Source organism: Hyperolius riggenbachi, chromosome 12 (assembly GCF_040937935.1).
Source record: "Hyperolius riggenbachi isolate aHypRig1 chromosome 12, aHypRig1.pri, whole genome shotgun sequence".
Taxonomy (NCBI): Eukaryota; Metazoa; Chordata; class Amphibia; order Anura; family Hyperoliidae; genus Hyperolius; species Hyperolius riggenbachi.
The window spans coordinates 234,772,720-234,791,538 of record NC_090657.1 but is presented as its reverse complement, the minus strand read 5'-3'; the positions used below and the strand labels follow the sequence as shown (position 1 = coordinate 234,791,538).

Genomic DNA, 18,819 nt, shown 5'->3' with positions numbered 1-18,819 from the left:
TCAGAGGAACAATCGGATGCACAGGTGTCATCCAACCATCCTACGACTTTCCTTGCCACTGTATAACTTTGCAAGAATTCATCTTTAAATGGATAGAGAAGGAAAGAGACAGACCTGTGGCTTACCTTGGGGGAAACACTACCGATTGGACATGGACAATATAATTCTTACGCTCCAATCACCGTTTACCCCAATGCCAAACAGAGATGTCTGCTAGTAGTCTCAGGTCTATAAACTTGGCCATACGCTATTCAGTTACCAGTAGATTTTGTTTTTGATTGATATTACGATTAAGTACTTTAGGACCAACATTGCATTCTAGTTTTTCCTTGTGTGGCTGGATAGTGTAATGGTTAAGGGATCAGCCTCTGACACAGGAGACCAGGGTTCGAATCTCGGCTCTGCCTGTTCAGTAAGCCAGCACCTATTCAGCAGGAGACCTTAGGCAAGTCTCCCTAACACTGCTACTGCCTATAGAGCGCGTCCTAGTGGCTGCAGCTCTGGCGCCTTGAGTCCGCCAGGAGAAAAGCGCTATATAAGTCTTTGTCTTTTAAAATCCACTTCAATTTAAGAGCGAGTTTTGTCTAAACAAATTTTTAACCAGTGGATGGTCAGTTTAAGTCACCTTAAATCCCAGGTGAATTATAGTGCAAAAAAAAACAAGTTATGAAGCGATTTAACTCCTATGAGATCTTACTGCTGTCTTGTGTCCCATTTTACAAGAATTTCCATAATTTCCTGTCTAGACAGGAAATGATGGAAATCTCTCCAAAAGTGAGAAAGACAGTAATAAAATACTTATGTACACACACACACACACGTTATTGTGTATAACGGTCCCACAACACCCATACAAGAATGCTACTACGGTACTAAAATACTTTTTCAAAAATAGTTTTGTTTTTTTATTATAAATTATCAGCGTGTAAAATATAAATAAGTGCAAATGATCTTGGTCTTGTGGTACCCCTAGGGGGCGCCTTGTAAACATTAAGACAGTTCAGAGTCACAATCTGCCCCACGTCTGGGGTTTATTCTGGTCCATAGTCTCCTGTGCAAAATAGGATTCTACAGAGTCACCTGGCTGCATAGATCAGCATGTATATAAATAGTCCTTTTTGCTCTGTCGTTCACCTGACATCGATGGCCTGGCGAAGCTTGTCATCCTTCAGTCCGTAGCCCCCCACAAGGAGGGGGTCGAGTTTAACATGAGTCCTCCGGAAACAGGGGGAGAGGGTCCAAGTCATCATTGGCCAAAAGTCTGTGCAAAACTTTGGTCTGCTGAAGGCGAGAACTTCATACTTCGTTGTGCATTTTTTTGGGGGCTCGTTTTGTGGGTCGCACCGTTGGTCACGTATATTCTTCACATATACAGGTTATACCCTACAGTGCGATGGTTAAACGTTTCCTCCAGCATAGTAAGGCATTGTAGGCGACAGTATAACGATAACCACTGATTGTCCATCGTGGACTTACATTCAGTTCTAAACAAGGAGATAACTAGAACATTAAGTTGACTTTGAACCACGACTTATAATTTGTAAGATCCCCATTTTCTTTATCTTGTCTCCAACAAACATTGTAAACAAGAGGAAGACAACTCAACTCTGGGTGCTGAATTTTTAGCCTGAGAATCTCCCTCTACCGTTAGGCACTTGGTAAAGATGAACCCACAGTCCTGAAACCTCTGTGGACACTCCTTCCTGCAACAGTACTGCTCATACTCCATTCTGTCATAGTCCAGCATGGAACCATTTTGTCGAAGTCCAGCATGGAACCATTTTGTCGAAGTCCAGCATGGAACCATTTCTCCTGTGCTTGAAAGCTTTCTCCCAGCACAGAACCTTTTTACTCTTTGCCTTCCTCAGACAACACCACTTCCCTCCATTACACAGGAGAGTCGTATTCCTGGAGAAAGTCTTTAATGGGAAGAGGTAGTTCTTCTCGGGCTTCGAAGTCTTCCAGTTGCCCATTGACCGCCTTCCTGCAGAGGTGCTGCAGAGAGGACACGTTGGAGGACAGAGGCTTGGAGAGCAGGAGTGGGACACGTTCTCCACCAGAATAGATATAGTAGCACCTCCTGGTGCTGTTATTGGAGTCCTTGGCCGGCATGTAGTGCCTTAGAAGTTTAAGGACGCAGTCAAACTTTGGCACAGGTTGCGAGCTGCGGGGGTCCGTCTGCAGAGAGAACCCGCAGGGCTCGCACTGGATGCGCAGGTTCTTGGTGCCAGAGTCGGTTTTTACGCTTAGGGTGAAGAAGTGCCGGTTGTCCGAGCTGTCCCTGATGAGGAAGGTCCCGGCGGGTTCCGTGCTGAGAAGCATGTTGGCCTGGGTGCCGGTAACGGTACTCCAGTAGAAGCCGCTCTCCTGAAGCTTGTGCACGGCACTGAGGACCAAGTTGTACTCGCTACGAGAGGAGAAGGTCTTCAGCCTAAGGCTGGAGTCCAGAACCCGGCTCATGGTCGGGAACTTGCTCTGTGTCACCATGACGGTAGGAGCCAGCTTGCCTGAGACTTGGGGTGCAAGACCCGGGCGAGGAAGCGGGAGCAGACACCTGCGGAGAGGAACAAGACAGGAGGTCAGTACATGCAGGAGAAATACAACATATGCACAAGCAGAACAATGAAGTTGTGTCAAGCAAACAGCTGCCTTTGCCAGAGGCCAATCAGGACACAAGACCATCAAACCACCATTTATAGCCCACCTGTCCCCCAGGGCACAACACAATCACATCTGTACACAGCACTCCCTATTGTTCCACTGTGCAGGCACAGGCTCTTACAGTATCCACTGAGGCCAAGGGGAGCAGGTCACATTCCAAACAAGATGATCTGCCACTGCTTGCCCTTCCCTACAGTGGACACTGCTAGAGCCTGCACAGGGATCATTCCCTGCAGTGGATACTGCTAGAGCCTGCACAGGGATCATTCCCTGCAGTGGACACTTCTGGAGCCTGCACAGGGATCATTCCCTACAGTGGACACTGCTAGAGCCTGCATAGGGATCATTCCCTGCAGTGGACACTGCTAGAGCCTGCACAGGGGTAATTCCTTGCAGTGGACACTGCTAGAGCCTGCACAGGGATAATGGAAACAATGTAAAAATGTCATTCGAGATGCGGAATTTATCAAGAAGTGATTTCCTGGAAAGGAGAGGTTATACCTCAGAAGTCTCCCACAGAAGGATGTCTATTCATTTCTTTACAGACTTCTGCTGGCTGAGTTCCGTGCTGACGATTTAGTCACAGAAAATAAATCATCAGTCAGGTTTCAGATTAAAGAAAAAAAATGGGGTTTGACTGGTTGCCTAACAAATGAACCAAGATGTGTACCAGATCCTCGTCTATCTACTTACAGAAAGATGTATCCTTTATATCTAAAAATACAGACACATCAGCCACTACTCCATTCAAGGAGGAGATCATTTTTCATCTTCTGTTTATAATAACTTTTCAGCACTCTACAACTGAAAAAGTACCAAAAATAATAGGTAAAAAAAGAACTGTCAAAATCATTTTAGAGTACTTTCTTGCTTGCTGGTGAAAGGCATTTTATTGATAAGGTGTGAATATATCTCCTGGGAGAAAACTCATGGATTGCAGAAGAGACTTTTCATACTTTTGTTTTGCACCCCTACCCTGCTTGCCCCCCTCGCCCCCCGATTTCCTTCTGAATAGATTCACCAGAAACCCCCCTTAAAGTACATATTTCACTGTCCAGAAAACTTTTCTAACTTTTTTTTCTCACACTTCTCTTTGCCTCTGCCCTCCATAGTCACATAGTCCCCCCTCCCCCTCCTCCATACTTTACAGCGAAGGCTTGTTCAGAACGACTTCTTACCTGATCTGTATTCCTGCGAGGGACGCGGCGGCGGTTTTAGATCCGCACGGCGGTAAGTCCTGCGTAAGTTGCGTATATAGTCCGTATGAGCGCTGTGCTGTGCTGTGCTCAATATGCAGTGTGTGAACTCCATGAGATGTCAGACTTGGTTCTTATACTGTAAGCCCAGGCCCCGCCTCCCCCCCCCTCCCCCCTCTGTTCCTGGAAGAGGCTTTTCCTGTAATGTTATTGCTGTGTATCATACACACACACAGTGACAGCACTTACATCCAGCCTCCCAATTCCTGGCAGGCCTCACAGCCTCTTCTCCCATTCTCTAAAAGGGGTTTCCTTCCAAGAATCGCTGGGACACACGCGCCGGCCGTGACCGATCGATCAGCAGACCGCTTCCTCGCTATTTACTGCAGATCTCCCCGGCGGGGCCTGGCGACACTAGAGGGGGGGCTGCTGCTTATAAACCCGCTTTACAGGAATGTACATGTTAATGCTTTGTTTTGCTTTGGCAATGCTAAATGTATTTGGTCCTGCCAATAAAGCTTTTCTGGATTGGATTGGAATGACAGGGCCTCTTTGGGGGGAGGGTGGGGGGGTTAGGGTTAGATCGTTATCACCATGTGTCCTGCTTTCTCAGCAGTGGGGGTCTGGCCAGGCTAGGGTGGGAAAACCATCGGTTGTCAGTAAAGCCTGTTACGCTGGGTACACGCTATGAGATTTTATGGTCGATTTACTGTCAGATCGATTATTTCCAACATGTCCGATTTGTTTTCCGATCGATTTCTGAGCATTTTTCGATCGATTTCCTATTACAGTTAATGGAAATCGATCGGAGCAAATAGGACATGTTGGAAATAATCGATCTGACAGTAAATCGACCATCAAATCTCATAGTGTGTACCCAGCATTACACACATGCAATTTTGATTAACCGATTTGACCACTTCCATGCAGTATAAAGCCCCATCTGCACCATTCAATTAGAATTCGATCAAATCGAATTCAATCTATCGCGCTTTGAATTGAATGGTGTAGATTGATTAAATGCAACATGTCCGATCGGGATTCGATCGATCGTGTGATCGATTTGCATTGAAAACTAGCCAAAATCGATCACACGATTGATCGAATCTAAATTGGACATGTCGGATTTAATTGATCGATCGATCACGCCTGGAATTGAATGGTGTAGAGGGGGCTTAAAGGTGCTTGTTAATGGTACAATCTCCTGAACAATCACCCGTACAAGCGATCAGATCGAGTACCATGAATGCTGCTAATTGATGACGAACGATTATTCTATCGATTGTACCATTGATCCAAATTCCTGTGCGATTCTTTCAGTCTGATTGCATTGCATATCATTTCCTCTGTATTGGTGGGCCCAAACGATCGTTTTCGATTGATCACAATGATTGGATGGTTGAACTTTTCAGAAATTGGATCGTTAATGCGCACTCTAAGGCCTGGGACCCACTAGAGCGTTTTTTGGGCAGCGTTTTGGGATTGCCGACAATTGCCGGCGATTCCCCAAAACGTGTTGCTAATGAAAGTGAGTGGTGGGGAACCAATTAGTGCGATTGCGATTAGGGGTAATCTCAATCTCAGGACATGTAGCATTTGTTTGTGCTCAATGCTAAGTATATAAGTGCCTGCAAAATCGCTTTTCAAAGAAAATCGGTAATTGGAAGTTTACAGTTTAGTGTACAGCGCTACCAAGCGCCAAGAAAAGCGATCGCAATCGCACGAGGAATTGCTGCATAAAGCGCTGCTTAGGGTAGAAACACGCTAGGCAGAAACGCTAGCGTTGTGGAAAACGCAGCGAAAGCGCACATAATGCAAGTCGGTGCGCCGCATGAAAAAACGCAAGTTTACGGTCTGCAATATGCATTTTTAAATACGCTGGTCTTGCTGCATATTTTTCCAAAACAAATCTAAAACGCACATAATGAAAGTCAATGGTGACGCAGAGGTATTGCGTTTTAGTGCTTTTTTTTTAGTGTTAGAAAAACGCAGGTGCGGAAGAAACGCGAACGCACAGAAAACGCACTGAAAACGCATATGCACCAAAGCGCTACCTTTCCCGCACTGCCTAGTGTGTGCCTCAATGCGCTGCAGCGATTCCTAGTGGGGTCCAGGCCTTAAGCCGGGCACACACTTTCAATTATGATTGGCCAATCACTGACCAATTTTACCCTCTCCATGCACTATGAGGGTCAGCAGATAGTGAATACTGTGAGCAGGGTGAGTAGGGAAACCCTCAGGTTCTTGTAGGGGAACCCCGCTGCAGAATCTACAATAAGGGTTCCTGTAAGAACAGCAGAGGTCAATCATTAGGCTTACATCACCATGGATGACTAATACCACTAGGGGGCATCTGTACACGATGCATACTGTCACCTGAGGACATCACTAATTATCTTTTCCAGACTTGAGACTTTCAAGGGTGGACAATAAATACCATAGAGATGCTAATTGCAAATTACTGTAAATGCAGCTGGGAGTGAAGCCAACCAAACTCAGCAGGGTGTGAGTTATACAACCCCTACCAATTTGCATAAGATTTGCATTAAATTTACATGCATGCCAGGACTATCATCATGTGATCGACCATCTTAGCTGGCCATATACAGCGTACCAATTCAGTAACTGATGGAATACAGCCATGATGTACCTACTTACAGTAACTATCCCCTGAATAGATCACTACTTACTGATTGATTGTTAAGTGATGGATTGCTTGCCCTGTTGGACTGCTATTGATCACTGATGGGTATGCCAGAAGGAGAGACAGAGAGCAGTTATGGGGCAATTTGATTTCTGCAGGAAGTCTTAGCAGAACAAGCCAGTATGCACAACAGCAGAAAGATTAGAAAAGATCTAACATATAGTACAGTGTACAGAACAGCATATAAAGAATACCAGTTGCCTGGCTGTCATGATAAGCTTTTGGATTTGTTTAGTCACATTAGGAATAAGTATGTAGCCAGTTGATTCACACCTGGAACAAGCATGCAGCCAGCTCAGTCACAACTGGAACAAGCACGCAGCCAGCACAGTCACACCTCGAACAAGCATGCAGCCAGTGGAGTCACACCTGGAACAAGCATGCAGCCAGCTCAGTCACATCTGGAACAAGCATGCAGCCAGTGGAGTCACACCTGGAACAAGCATGCAGCCAGCGGAGTCACACCTGGAACAAGCATGCAGGCAGCAGAGCCACGTCTGGAACCAGCATGCAGCTAGTGGAGTCACGCCTGCAACAAGCATGCAGCCAACTCAGACAGACCTGGAACAAGCATGCAGCCAGCTCAGTCACATCTGGAACAAGCACGCAGCCAGCACAGTCAGGCCTGGAACAAGCATGCAGCCAGCAAAGTCAGGCCTGGAACAAGCATGCAGCCAGCAAAGTCAGGCCTGGAACAAGCATGCAGCCAGATGAGTCACACCTGGAACAAGCATGCAGCCAGCAGTCACACCTGGAACAAGCATGCAGCCAGCGGAGTCAGGCCTGGAACAAGCATGCAGCCAGCACAGTCAGGCCTGGAACAAGCATGCAGCCAGCACAGTCAGGCCTGGAACAAGCATGCAGCAAGCAGAGTCAGGCCTGGAACAAGCATGCAGCCAGCACAGTCAGGCCTGGAACAAGCATGCAGCCAGCGGAGTCACACCTGGAACAAGTATGAAGCTAGCTGAGTCACATCTGGAACAAGCATGCAGCCAGATGAGTCACACCTGGAACAAGCATGCATCCAGCTGAGTCACACCTGGAACAAGCATGCAGCCAACGGAGTCAGGCCTGGAACAAGCATGCAGCCAGCACAGTCAGGCCTGGAACAAGCATGCAGCCAGCAAAGTCAGGCCTGGAACAAGCATGCAGCCAGAGGAGTCACACCTGGAACAAGCATGCAGCCAGCACAGTCAGGCCTGGAACAAGCATGCAGCCAGCACAGTCAGGCCTGGAACAAGCATGCAGCCAGCACAGTCAGGCCTGGAACAAGCATGCAGCCAGCGGAGTCACACCTGGAACAAGAATTAAGCTAGCTGAGTCACACCTGGAACAAGCATGCAGCCAGCTCAGTCACATCTGGAACAAGCACGCAGCCAGCACAGTCAGGCCTGGAACAAGCATGCAGCCAGCAAAGTCAGGCCTGGAACAAGCATGCAGCCAGAGGAGTCACACCTGGAACAAGCATGCAGCCAGATGAGTCACACCTGGAACAAGCATGCAGCCAGCAGAGTCACACCTGGAACAAGCATGCAGCCAGCGGAGTCAGGCCTGGAACAAGCATGCAGCCAGCACAGTCAGGCCTGGAACAAGCATGCAGCCAGCACAGTCAGGCCTGGAACAAGCATGCAGCAAGCAGAGTCAGGCCTGGAACAAGCATGCAGCCAGCAGAGTCACGCCTGGAACAAGCATGCAGCCAGTTGAGTCACACCTGGAACAAGCATGCAGCCAGCGGAGTCACACCTAGAACAAGCATGCAGCCAGCGGAGTCACACCTGAAACAAGCATGCAGCCAGCGGAGTCACACCTGGAACAAGCATGCAGCCAGTGGAGCCACACCTGGAACAAGCATGCAGCCAGTGGAGCCACACCTGGAACAAGCATGCAGCCAGTGGAGCCACACCTGGAACAAGCATGCAGCCAGCAGAGTCACACCTGGAACAAGCATGCAGCCAGCAGAGTCACACCTGGAACAAGCATGCAGCCAGTGGAGTCACACCTGGAACAAGCATGCAGCCAGCAGAGTCACACCTGGAACAAGCATGCAGCCAGCACAGTCAGGCCTGGAACAAGCATGCAGCCAGCAGAGTCAGGCCTGGAACAAGCATGCAGCCAGCACAGTCAGGCCTGGAACAAGCATGCAGCAAGCAGAGTCAGGCCTGGAACAAGCATGCAGCCAGCACAGTCAGGCCTGGAACAAGCATGCAGCCAGCGGAGTCACACCTGGAACAAGTATGAAGCTAGCTGAGTCACATCTGGAACAAGCATGCAGCCAGATGAGTCACACCTGGAACAAGCATGCATCCAGCTGAGTCACACCCGGAACAAGCATGCAGCCAGCGGAGTCAAGCCTGGAACAAGCATGCAGCCAGCACAGTCAGGCCTGGAACAAGCATGGAGCCAGCACAGTCAGGCCTGGAACAAGCATGCAGCCAGCGGAGTCACACCTGGAACAAGTATGAAGCTAGCTGAGTCACATCTGGAACAAGCATGCAGCCAGCGGAGTCACGCCTGGAACAAGCATGCAGCCAGCAGAGTCACACTGGAAAAAGCATGCAGCCAGCAGAGTTACACCTGGAACAAGCATGCAGCCAGCAGAGTCACACCTGGAACAAGCATGCAGCGAGTGGATTCATTGAAGAGTCTGCATGCTCATTCTGGGCCAGTAACTTATAGAATTAGAGGCAGAGCTTCAGCACAGGAGTCATTGTTTATTAGGGAATGACGATGGCAGCCTCTGTATTCCTCTTACTTCAGGTTCCATGTAAGGAATCCTCTCCCAGCATATTCAGGGTTAACGGCTCGCTCCGCACCGCGACGCCCTATTTTTGACATTTGCGTTTAGCAGGCTGGGCGTCCCTCGGCGGCGTGCTTCTCGCTGCACAAACACGCTCTCCCCTTCTGGGAATCGCGGCTTTGAAAACACATCTGCGGCCCCTTCAGGTGAAATGCGAGGCATGCGCCGGAGGCGGCGGGACGCACGGCGGCGGCGGGGGGCTCAGCTTACTCCTGGCAGCCTGCAGTGGAACAGGCGAAAGAGCGCGATCCCCCGAGCGCAGAGGCATGAATGGAGTCCAGTGTTTCCGCACAGCAACGCGCGGCCTCAGATAAACCCGACGCGAACGAGAGCGCGGCGGGGAAAAACACCAATAAATGGAAAACCGCCGTCATGACGTTAGCGTGCGGAGGGAGCCTTGCATTTTTTGGTATGTGCGCCCTAGAGGGCCGAGGTATCCCCCTTCCAAAGGCTCTGGCACGCTCGGCCGCTGGCATCGCTTTATAAACAAACTGTTTCCTGGACGTTGGTATGGCGAAGTCGAGACGCGTAATGACAACAGCGGCCTACGCAGGGCAGTTACTCGCAGTTTCACGCTGTTTCTGAAGGCGAAACCAGGATCGGTAGTTACTTCTAACTGAATTCCACTAAAGCTGGCCACTAACGGTCCAATTTCTAGCGAAAAATCGTTTGAGCGATCAGAAATTCTGATCGGATTGGTTGTTAATAATATCAGTTGATGGGCACAATCGATAATGAACAATTATAAAAACGTCCGATTGAATTTTCGGCAAACCAAAATTTGGATTTTCTTGGTGGTCGTGATAGATAGGAAGCAATGATTGGTCAGTTGATGGTGTAGTGAACGATTTTTCATACCATCAGAATTTCTGATCGCTCAAACGATTTTTCGCTAGAAATTGGACCGTTAGTGGCCACCTTAAGGAATGAAACAAATCTCTGAGCTGCTGCTTCGTCTTGGCCAATCACTACACACCATGCAATTATCACTTTTAGATCCTATTACCAATCGAGAAAATGATCAACGGTGAGAAAAAAAAATAGACAGGCTATTGATTACCAGCGACCGATTTCTAAGCTCAGAATCTGTTTCTCGATTGGAAGCAGATCAGGCATGCTGAAAAATATCGATCAAAATACTGGCTATCGTTTTGTGTACGTCCTTTCGATTTATTCATCATTGACTTCCAATTGGAAAAAAATGATTGGAAATCTGATTGGAATTTGATAAAAATTGCCTATGTGTATACGCTAGCTTTCTTCTATAACTGATTGATGTCAGATCTGAATATCGATCTGATCACTCGAATAGGATTTGAAATGAAAGTTGCATGGTGTGTACCTGGTACACACATCCAATTTATTGGCCGAATTCACCACTTCCATGTAGTGTGAGAGCATTGGCCATTATGCTACAGGAGGTGGTCAAATTGGTCAGTAATTGTCCAATCAAAATTGCATATGTGTAGGCATCCTTAAAGGACAACTAAAGAGAAAGCAATATGGAGGCTTCCACATTTATTTCCCTTTAAGCAATACCAGCTGCCTGGCAGCCCTGCTGATCCTCGGCCTCTAATACATTTAGCCATAGCCCCTGAACAAGCATGCAGCAGATCAGGTGTTTCCGGAATTATTGTCAGATCTGACAAGATTAGCTGCATGCTTGTTTCCTGTGTGATTCACACACTACTGCAGAGAAATAGACCAGCAGTGCTGCCAGGCAACTGGTATTGTTTAAAAGGAAATAAATATGGCAGCCTCCATATATCTTTCACTACAGTTGTCCTTTAAAGGAAAGTGTGGTGTGAGGTATATGGAGGCTGCCATATTTATTTCCTTTTAAGAAATACCAGTTACCTGGCTATTCTGTTGACCTCTGCCACTAATACTTTTAGTCATAGCCCCTGAACAAGCATGCAGCAGATCAGGTGTTTCTGACATTACTGTCAGATCTGACAAGATTAGCCACATGCTTGTTTCTGGTGTGATTCAGACACTACTGAAGAGTAACCAATTTCACCAGACACTACTGAAAAAACTGTAAAATCATCTTTAAAAAAAAATAATTTGACTGTACATTTTAATGTTGTGACGTCATAAATGGATAATAAAGAAGATTGCGATTTAAGTGAACAGTCGACCTTCTGATCTGATAATCGCCATCGGAAGAAAATGATCGGAAATCATCAATCGGGCCCATAAATGGGATACAAAATCTGTCCAGTTCTATCATTTCAGATGAAATCGATCTGCAGGACTGAGTAATGAAACGTTCGATAAATCGATCACTTGTCGATTGGCACCATCAACACTATCCAATTCGATCAATTGGAAGGTGGATCGTTTAAACACTAGAAATATTACAAATAAGCGTTATCTGGAATGTTGTGTTTTCTGTGCCCTTGGAACGCTAGATATATTACAAAGCGTTATCTGGAATGTTGCATTTTCCTTTCCCTTGGAACACTAGAAATATTACAAATAAGCGTTATCTGGACTGTTTCGTTTTCTTTTCCCGCATGCTGTATTCCTGTCACACTGACTGAGGAAGGAGAAGACTTTTTGCAAAGTGCTGAATTGTGTCAGCGGCGGCCGCAGACTTGCGTAACGAAGGGGAGATAGGATAAGAGGCAGCGATTGCGTTACGAGAGGCACGTGTGATGATGGCCCCTGTTACCGGCTCCCTCCTGTGCTGTGAAATGCGTTCACCAAGCACGTTGCCCAACGTGTTTATGGAAGTAGACATGACAATGGGCCCAAGCATTGCCGCAACCCCTCTGCCATGTGTGTAACCCCGACGAAGTTCCTCTTTCTTGTAAGCATGAAAGAGCCATGCTCTCATTTTTCTGAATAAGTGTGACACAGCCAGGGAAGGGGCGGGACGCTTACTCACCATTATGCAGAAACGCTCTCTGCAGTTCCCCTAACTGGCTCTGGTGATTTGACTATGAGAGTCCCGGAGGAAATTCCCTTCAATCCCCGCTGCTCACCTCTGCCACACGGGGCGATTTCGCTTGCGAAGAGGATGCCAAATGCGCAATAGTTCCTTTTTTGTTGCTTTTTTTGTTGTGCACAGAAACTGAAAGAATAAAAGGGTGGGTGCACACATAACATAACATAACATAACATGAAAGGTCGCGTTTTATGTGCTTCTTTGCATATTATGCAACAATACCAGCGGTTTTTAAAATGCACGCATATGCATTTTTTTCCTGTGGCCCTTAGACTTCCATTAGCGGCAAAAACGCAGCGTTTTCTGCAATGCTAACGTTCCTGCTAAGTGTGCACCCAGCCCTGATTTATTCAGCGACTTGGAGGCAGTGAGAGCACAGCAGGCTGAGAGCACAGCAGGCAGTGCAGACAACCACATTATTCATGCATTTTTTTCAATCTTTTCCCTCTATCAGTGGAGTAAGGCCCCGTTCACATCTGAGCATTCATATCCTGCACCATTTTCAGGCGATTTCCCGGCGATCGCGTTTTTAGTGCTGTAGAAGCACTAAACGCGATCGCGGAAAAAAATCGCCAAATGTGAATGTCAAATTTTTTTGCATTAATCGCCAGAGCAAAACGATAGCAAAAGCGCTAATGTTTTGCGTTTTGCAAGTGTGAATGGGCCCTGTAGGCTTTTTCACACTATGAGCGTTTGCGGGGTTTCTTAAGCGCCGGCGATTTTAGAAATCGCCCTAAAAAGCGCTTGTGCAATGATTTCCTATGACCGTGTTCACATGGAAGTGTTTTGATTTCTCTGAAATCGCAAGCGCGCTGCCTGTACCATTTTCTGAGCGCTTTCGCTCAATGGAAGGTAGAGGGAAATCGCAAAGTGCTTGAAAAAGCGATTTGTTTAGCGATTTCCCATGCGCTTCTATGAATAAATACATTGTATTTATTAATTTCCGGGTCAAAGAGTTCACTGACGTCAGGAAGTTAAAAAACAAATCGCTCTGGAAAAGCACTTAGTAAAGCTCTTTTCTAGGCACAAAGCACAGGGAGAAGCGCTTAAAAACACTCTCAATAAATTGCTCAGCGCTTGCGATTTATAATTTGAACAAGGCCTAACAGTGAAATAGAATGAAAAAAGCCCACGTAAGATGTTCCTCTACATCTCCTTTGAGATACATGATGTGCCTTTTACATGTTTTTTTTTAAAATGACGCAGTAAGTTATGCGTTTTTAAAAACGCACGCTGTAAAATGCAAATATGCGCTTTTTGTTTTTACATGCGGATCATAGACAACCGTAGCATTGCAGAGTTTTCCGCAATGCTAAGGTTTCTGCCTAGTGTGTTTCTGCGCTGGGGCCCAGCCTTCACCTCCCAGCAGGGGGTCTCTACTGTGTGAATAGACGCTGACGCTCAAAAGTTTGGGAGCTCTGAGACCATACATCTACCGATTTTGCAGCTTGATCGACCATCCAATTCGATCATTTTATTGAAAGGGATGAAAATCGGTGCAACAACAGGTATGCGTCTATCGGTTAAAGTGGAAAGATCTTGGGCGATAGTGCTGAATCATGTTAATGGCGTTCGATATGGTGACGACCAACCGTGACAGACCCCTGGCTACTGTGCCCCCAAGTGTTAGGGCCGGTGCACACGAAAAAGCGCTAGTGTAATCGCAAACACTCAGAGCTTTTTTAAGTAATTTTTGTAGGCGATTCTAGGCATGTGCCTAGCGATTTTCTAATCATGCCTAGCAATTTTTGGGGCGTTTTGGAGTAGTGTTTTTTATAATTTGTTACAGAAGAGCTGGAACTGAACAGCGTCTGTAACAAAAACACCTGGAAAACCGCTCTGATCTAGCGCTTTTCAGAGCGTTTTTTTACTTTCCTATACTTAAAGGGAACCAGAGAGGAATGGGGGGTGAAAAAATGAAAAGATTTTATACATACCTGGGGCTTCTTCCAGCCCCATAAGCCTGAATCGCTCCCACGCCGCCGTCCTCAGCTTCCTGGATCCGCCGGTACTGGGCCCGTCACTTCCGGCGGACGCGGCCAATTGTCCGCTTCACAGGGGCTCCCTCCATACACGTATGCATGCGGCTGCGCAGTAAGCAGCCACACGCGTACTTGTATGGAGAGAGCACCCTGTGATGCGGAGAATAGGCCGCGTCCGCCGGCCGACTGGCGGCAATGACGGGACCCGGTGGCGGCGGATCCAGGCAGCGGAGGACGGCGGCGTGGGAGCGATCCGTGGGTATGGGGCTGGAGGAAGCCCTAGGTATGTATATCTCATCCTCTCTGGTTCCCTTTAACATTGAGGCTGAATCGCTTCAGGTCCTTTTCCACTAGCAATCGCAATCACAAACACTTGCGATTTACCATTTGCATTGCATTATCACTCTAAAACTCGCTCCAGAAAGCAATTGTGATTTGCGATTTCCAAATCAAATCAAATTGCGGAAAATACTTCTCATGATTTCTATGATAAAGTAACAACCCTAGCGATTTAAAAATCACTAGCGATTTGCGATTTTACGATTCAGCTGTGTAGTGGAAAAAGGCGCTTGCTGCAGGACCTGCGTTTGCGTTTCGGAAGAATAACATCGCTCTGGTGTGATCCATCCTATTCATATACATTAGCCAAGCGCTTTTCAAAGTGCTAGCGTTTTTAACAGTGCTCAGAAGCGCTCTTGGAGTGCACCAGCCCTTAAAGAGAATTTAACTTTATCCCAATCAGTAGCTGATACCCCCTTTTTCACTAGAAATCTACTCCTTTTCACAAACAGACCATCAGGGGGCGCTGTATGGCTGATATTGTGGTGAAACTCCTCCCACAAGAACCTCTGAGGACCGTGGTACTCCTGGCAGTTTCCTGTCTGTGAACCTTGCTGCATTGTGGGAAATAGCTGTTTACAGCTGTTTCCAACTGCCAAAAAAGCATGCAGCTACATCACCTGCCAGCAGTAAAAATGTCACCATGTGATAAATGTCAGAATGTAAATCAGGGATTTAAAAGATTTTACAATGGGCAAACGCTGACTAAATCAATTATACATAATTATTGTAAAAATGAAGCACTTTTTATTACATTATTTTCACTGGAGTTCCTCTTTAAATGTTCCCCCCTGTGCTATGTAAACTCTCACCTGTCTCGCACAACCTCATCCTCCGTCAGTCCCATGCGGAAGAGGCGCGTGTGACGTCACCATATGGTGCACTCACCACGTCGTGGCACCCGGGGGTGACGGCAGAGGGGGCTGGGAGTTGCGGCACTAGCACAGGTGAGACTTTACACTACATGGGCATGAGGGGGACGTGCAGGTTACAGTTGCAGTGAAGCATACTTCTGTGTACTGCATGCTTCACTCGGTTCAACACCATCACATCGCAGTCCTATTTCTCAGTATAGTGCGAAAGTTCCCTTCTACAGATGGTGAAAATATCATCTTCATATTTTCTCATTTCTGGTATCTTTCCTCTAAAGACCACATTTTCTAGTCACACGAAACCCCCCTTATTTGCCTCACTGATTTACATTCAGTCTGATTTCCCAGAAGCCAAAGAAAATGAAAGTATCTTGCTGTGTGACAGTCCGGGTGCCACAGTGTGATCTCTGTTATTATTATGTGTCCCAGCTTGATCCTGGTTCACAGAAAGGCAGCACACTTACAGGAACACCTGTGTTATCTATAGGCTGAGAGCTATACTCACCTCTATACTCACCTATCACAAAGGTCAGATTTACGCACAGTAAACAGCGCAATCATCAGCCATAAAGATCATCTCATTTATAGGAAAAGGAACTGGATATAAAATAAACGGTTTACGGTTCACCTTTAAGCCTTATGAACTTTTTCTCTTTATTGCATTTCGCGGAAGCGCGATTATAAAAATATGTCTCTCCAAATGATATTGCAAAAGTACCTAGGAATATCATTTAAATGCATTTTTTAAATAGTTTCTATGAAATGCAGTAAAAATTTTTCAGGGCATCGTTCACCCTAGGGGGCGTTTTCGGCCTTTTTTCAAGCCAAGACGATTTTTAAAATCGCCCACAAAACGCTTGTGCAATGAATCTCTATGAGAAGGTTCATATCAGCGCGGTTTGTGCGCTGTCTGTTATAATGGAAGGTATAGGAAGGGCGCTAAACGCTCACAAAACCGCTTTATGCGGCGATTGTGGTTTTTAGAATAAATACATTGTATTTATTATTTTCCGGGTCAAAGAGTTCACTTCCTGACTTGCGAGGGAGTGATACAAAACCGCTCTGAAAAGGCGCTTTTACCAGAAACGCAGCGCACAGTGGAGCGCTGGGAGGGGGGGAAAACCGCACACAAAAACGCAAAACACTTGCGTTTGCGATTTTAGGTTTGAATGAGGCCTCACGCTGGGTTCACATATGACATAGGGCTTTAATCACAAAAGCGTGCTAAGTGTTAGTGCTAATGCGCGTGTAAGAGTTTGCGCACGCAAAGTTTTGCGTGCACCGCTCCGCGTGCAAAATCAGCTGCTTTGCGTGCTATGTAGCGTGATAAGCATACTTTGCACGCGAAGCAGCTGATTTTGCACGTGAAGCGGTGCGCAAAACTTTACGCGTGCTAAAATAGCGCGCGAACAGTAACAGCTTTGCTGTGCAGACTACTTAGCACCCTAGTTTGCACGTGCAAAGCTTTTAGGCGTGCTAATTGTGTTACCACCCTTTAGTGAATTAAGCCCATAGTGTGAAAAAGTTGCGTTTTTTTTTATGAAGGTGCGTGTGTGATTTTGTAATGCGTTTTTGGTGCATTTGCAAAAACTAGATCATATTACAGTAGATCATATGTTTGCTTGTCTGATTATCGCTTTCCCTTGAGGCCGGTTGCACGCCTCATGCAAGCACCGCACAAATCAGCCTTCCTATAACCCTACGCCACAGTGCACGACAGGGTCATATGCATAGCACCGCCCACTGACTAGTGACGTACTCCCTGCTGTGTCATTGGGATTACTGTCGCTCCGCCCATGCGCGCTGCGTCGCTCTGTGCTTCCGTCGTTCACACTATCTGTGTCGCCCATTGCTGCGTATTTCATGCGGCAGGCACAGATCTTGCAGTAACGCATTGCAGCTTTTGTGTCGGGATTGCACCGATTTGGATACTTACGATGCACCTCGTCCCATTGAGTGAAGTGCGCAAGTCGCTAAAGACCTGCGTGGCTCTTACGGAGGGGGGAAAAGTAACACGGCGCGACGCAGCATGCAACCTTTTCCTGGGTCATATCAGATTATAGTCAGGGTGATAAGAGTTGAGAACATGCTTTGTGATTGCACCACATGCCGCACCCGCAGTAATCAAAAAAATAATCGATCCGAGACGATCTGAAATCATGCCACGCATGCTGATCCCATTCTGATTGGATATCAGTCAGATAGTGATCGATTACTGCAGCATGGTGCATACCCGATCCCGATTGGGTGCCCTACAAACGTTGTACCACCTGATGCAGTGAAAGGCTATACAGCCATCAGATTTTTTTTTTTCAACATATCTGATCAGAGTTTTGTTTGATAAACTGCCCAAATGTGATCGCCAGCACTATCGAAAGCACTGAGCGATTTATTGAGAGTTTTGTAAGCGCTTTTCCCTTTGCGATTCGAAAAGCGTTTTTCTAAGCACTTTTGCAGAGCGATTCTTTCAGGAAGTGAACTCTTTCACCCGGAAATGAATAAATACAATGTATTGTATGTACTGTATACAGCGCTGGGGAAATTGATCTACAAAGCGCTTTTTCAAGCGTTTTGCGATTTCCCTATGCCTTCCATTGAGCCAAAGCGCTCAGAAAATGGTACAGGCAGCGCTTTAGAAAGCGAAAAGCAATCGAACCGCTCATATGAGAACACTCTCATAGGGGATCATTGCACAAGCGCTTGTACGGCAATTTCGCTAGTGTTTTACGCGTGTTTTCGTGCACAATCGCAAATTTGCACCCGCAATTGCGTGCGAGATAGCACGGTTTAGTGACTCAAGCTCATAGTGTGAACAAGGCTCTTTTCACCGCCCACGCTCTGATTCAATTATAAGTGCACTCATGGTTTGCCGATTGCAAGGGCCCCGTGATCAACATTTTTTTCGCAGTGCCGCTTTTCCACTAGTGTGATTTAATTTACATCGGTTCGGGAAAGCACTGCATGTTGTGTGTTTTTTGTGCGCTTGCGATTTTCCGCTATTAGCTATCTTAATAAGTGAGGAAAATCGTGAAAAAAACCCACACTTTTTAAATTAAATTTTTCAGTCTTAGGCCGGGGACTCTCTAGGATCGCTTTTGCAGAACTTCCCGATCGCCGCAGCCCTACACCAGTAGCCGTGCTCCCACTAGCAGCGTTTTGCGAGGGATCCCGCAGCGATCACTTCAGTCGCTACAGTAGCCAAATCATGATTGCTCTGGGATTTGCGGAACGTCTGCGATTTGGCAAATCGTGGGAGCTTTGCGATTGCCACAAAACATCCGTAACTGTGGGCAAATGCATAAAACTGCAGTTACA

At 46.8% G+C, this 18,819-nt stretch overlaps 1 protein-coding gene across 1 annotated transcript; it reads right to left on the bottom strand.

The window, feature by feature from the left end:
* Positions 1 to 878: 878 nt before the first annotated feature.
* On the bottom strand, positions 879 to 3,962 carry SOCS3 (suppressor of cytokine signaling 3). The gene is made up of 2 exons (XM_068264005.1): positions 3,840 to 3,962; positions 879 to 2,554 (listed from the first exon to the last, which is right to left on the bottom strand). The coding sequence occupies exon 2, from the start codon at positions 2,485 to 2,487 to the stop codon at positions 1,888 to 1,890; it is 600 nt and encodes a 199-aa protein (XP_068120106.1). The 5' UTR covers positions 2,488 to 2,554; positions 3,840 to 3,962; the 3' UTR covers positions 879 to 1,887.
* Positions 3,963 to 18,819: the final 14,857 nt, after the last annotated feature.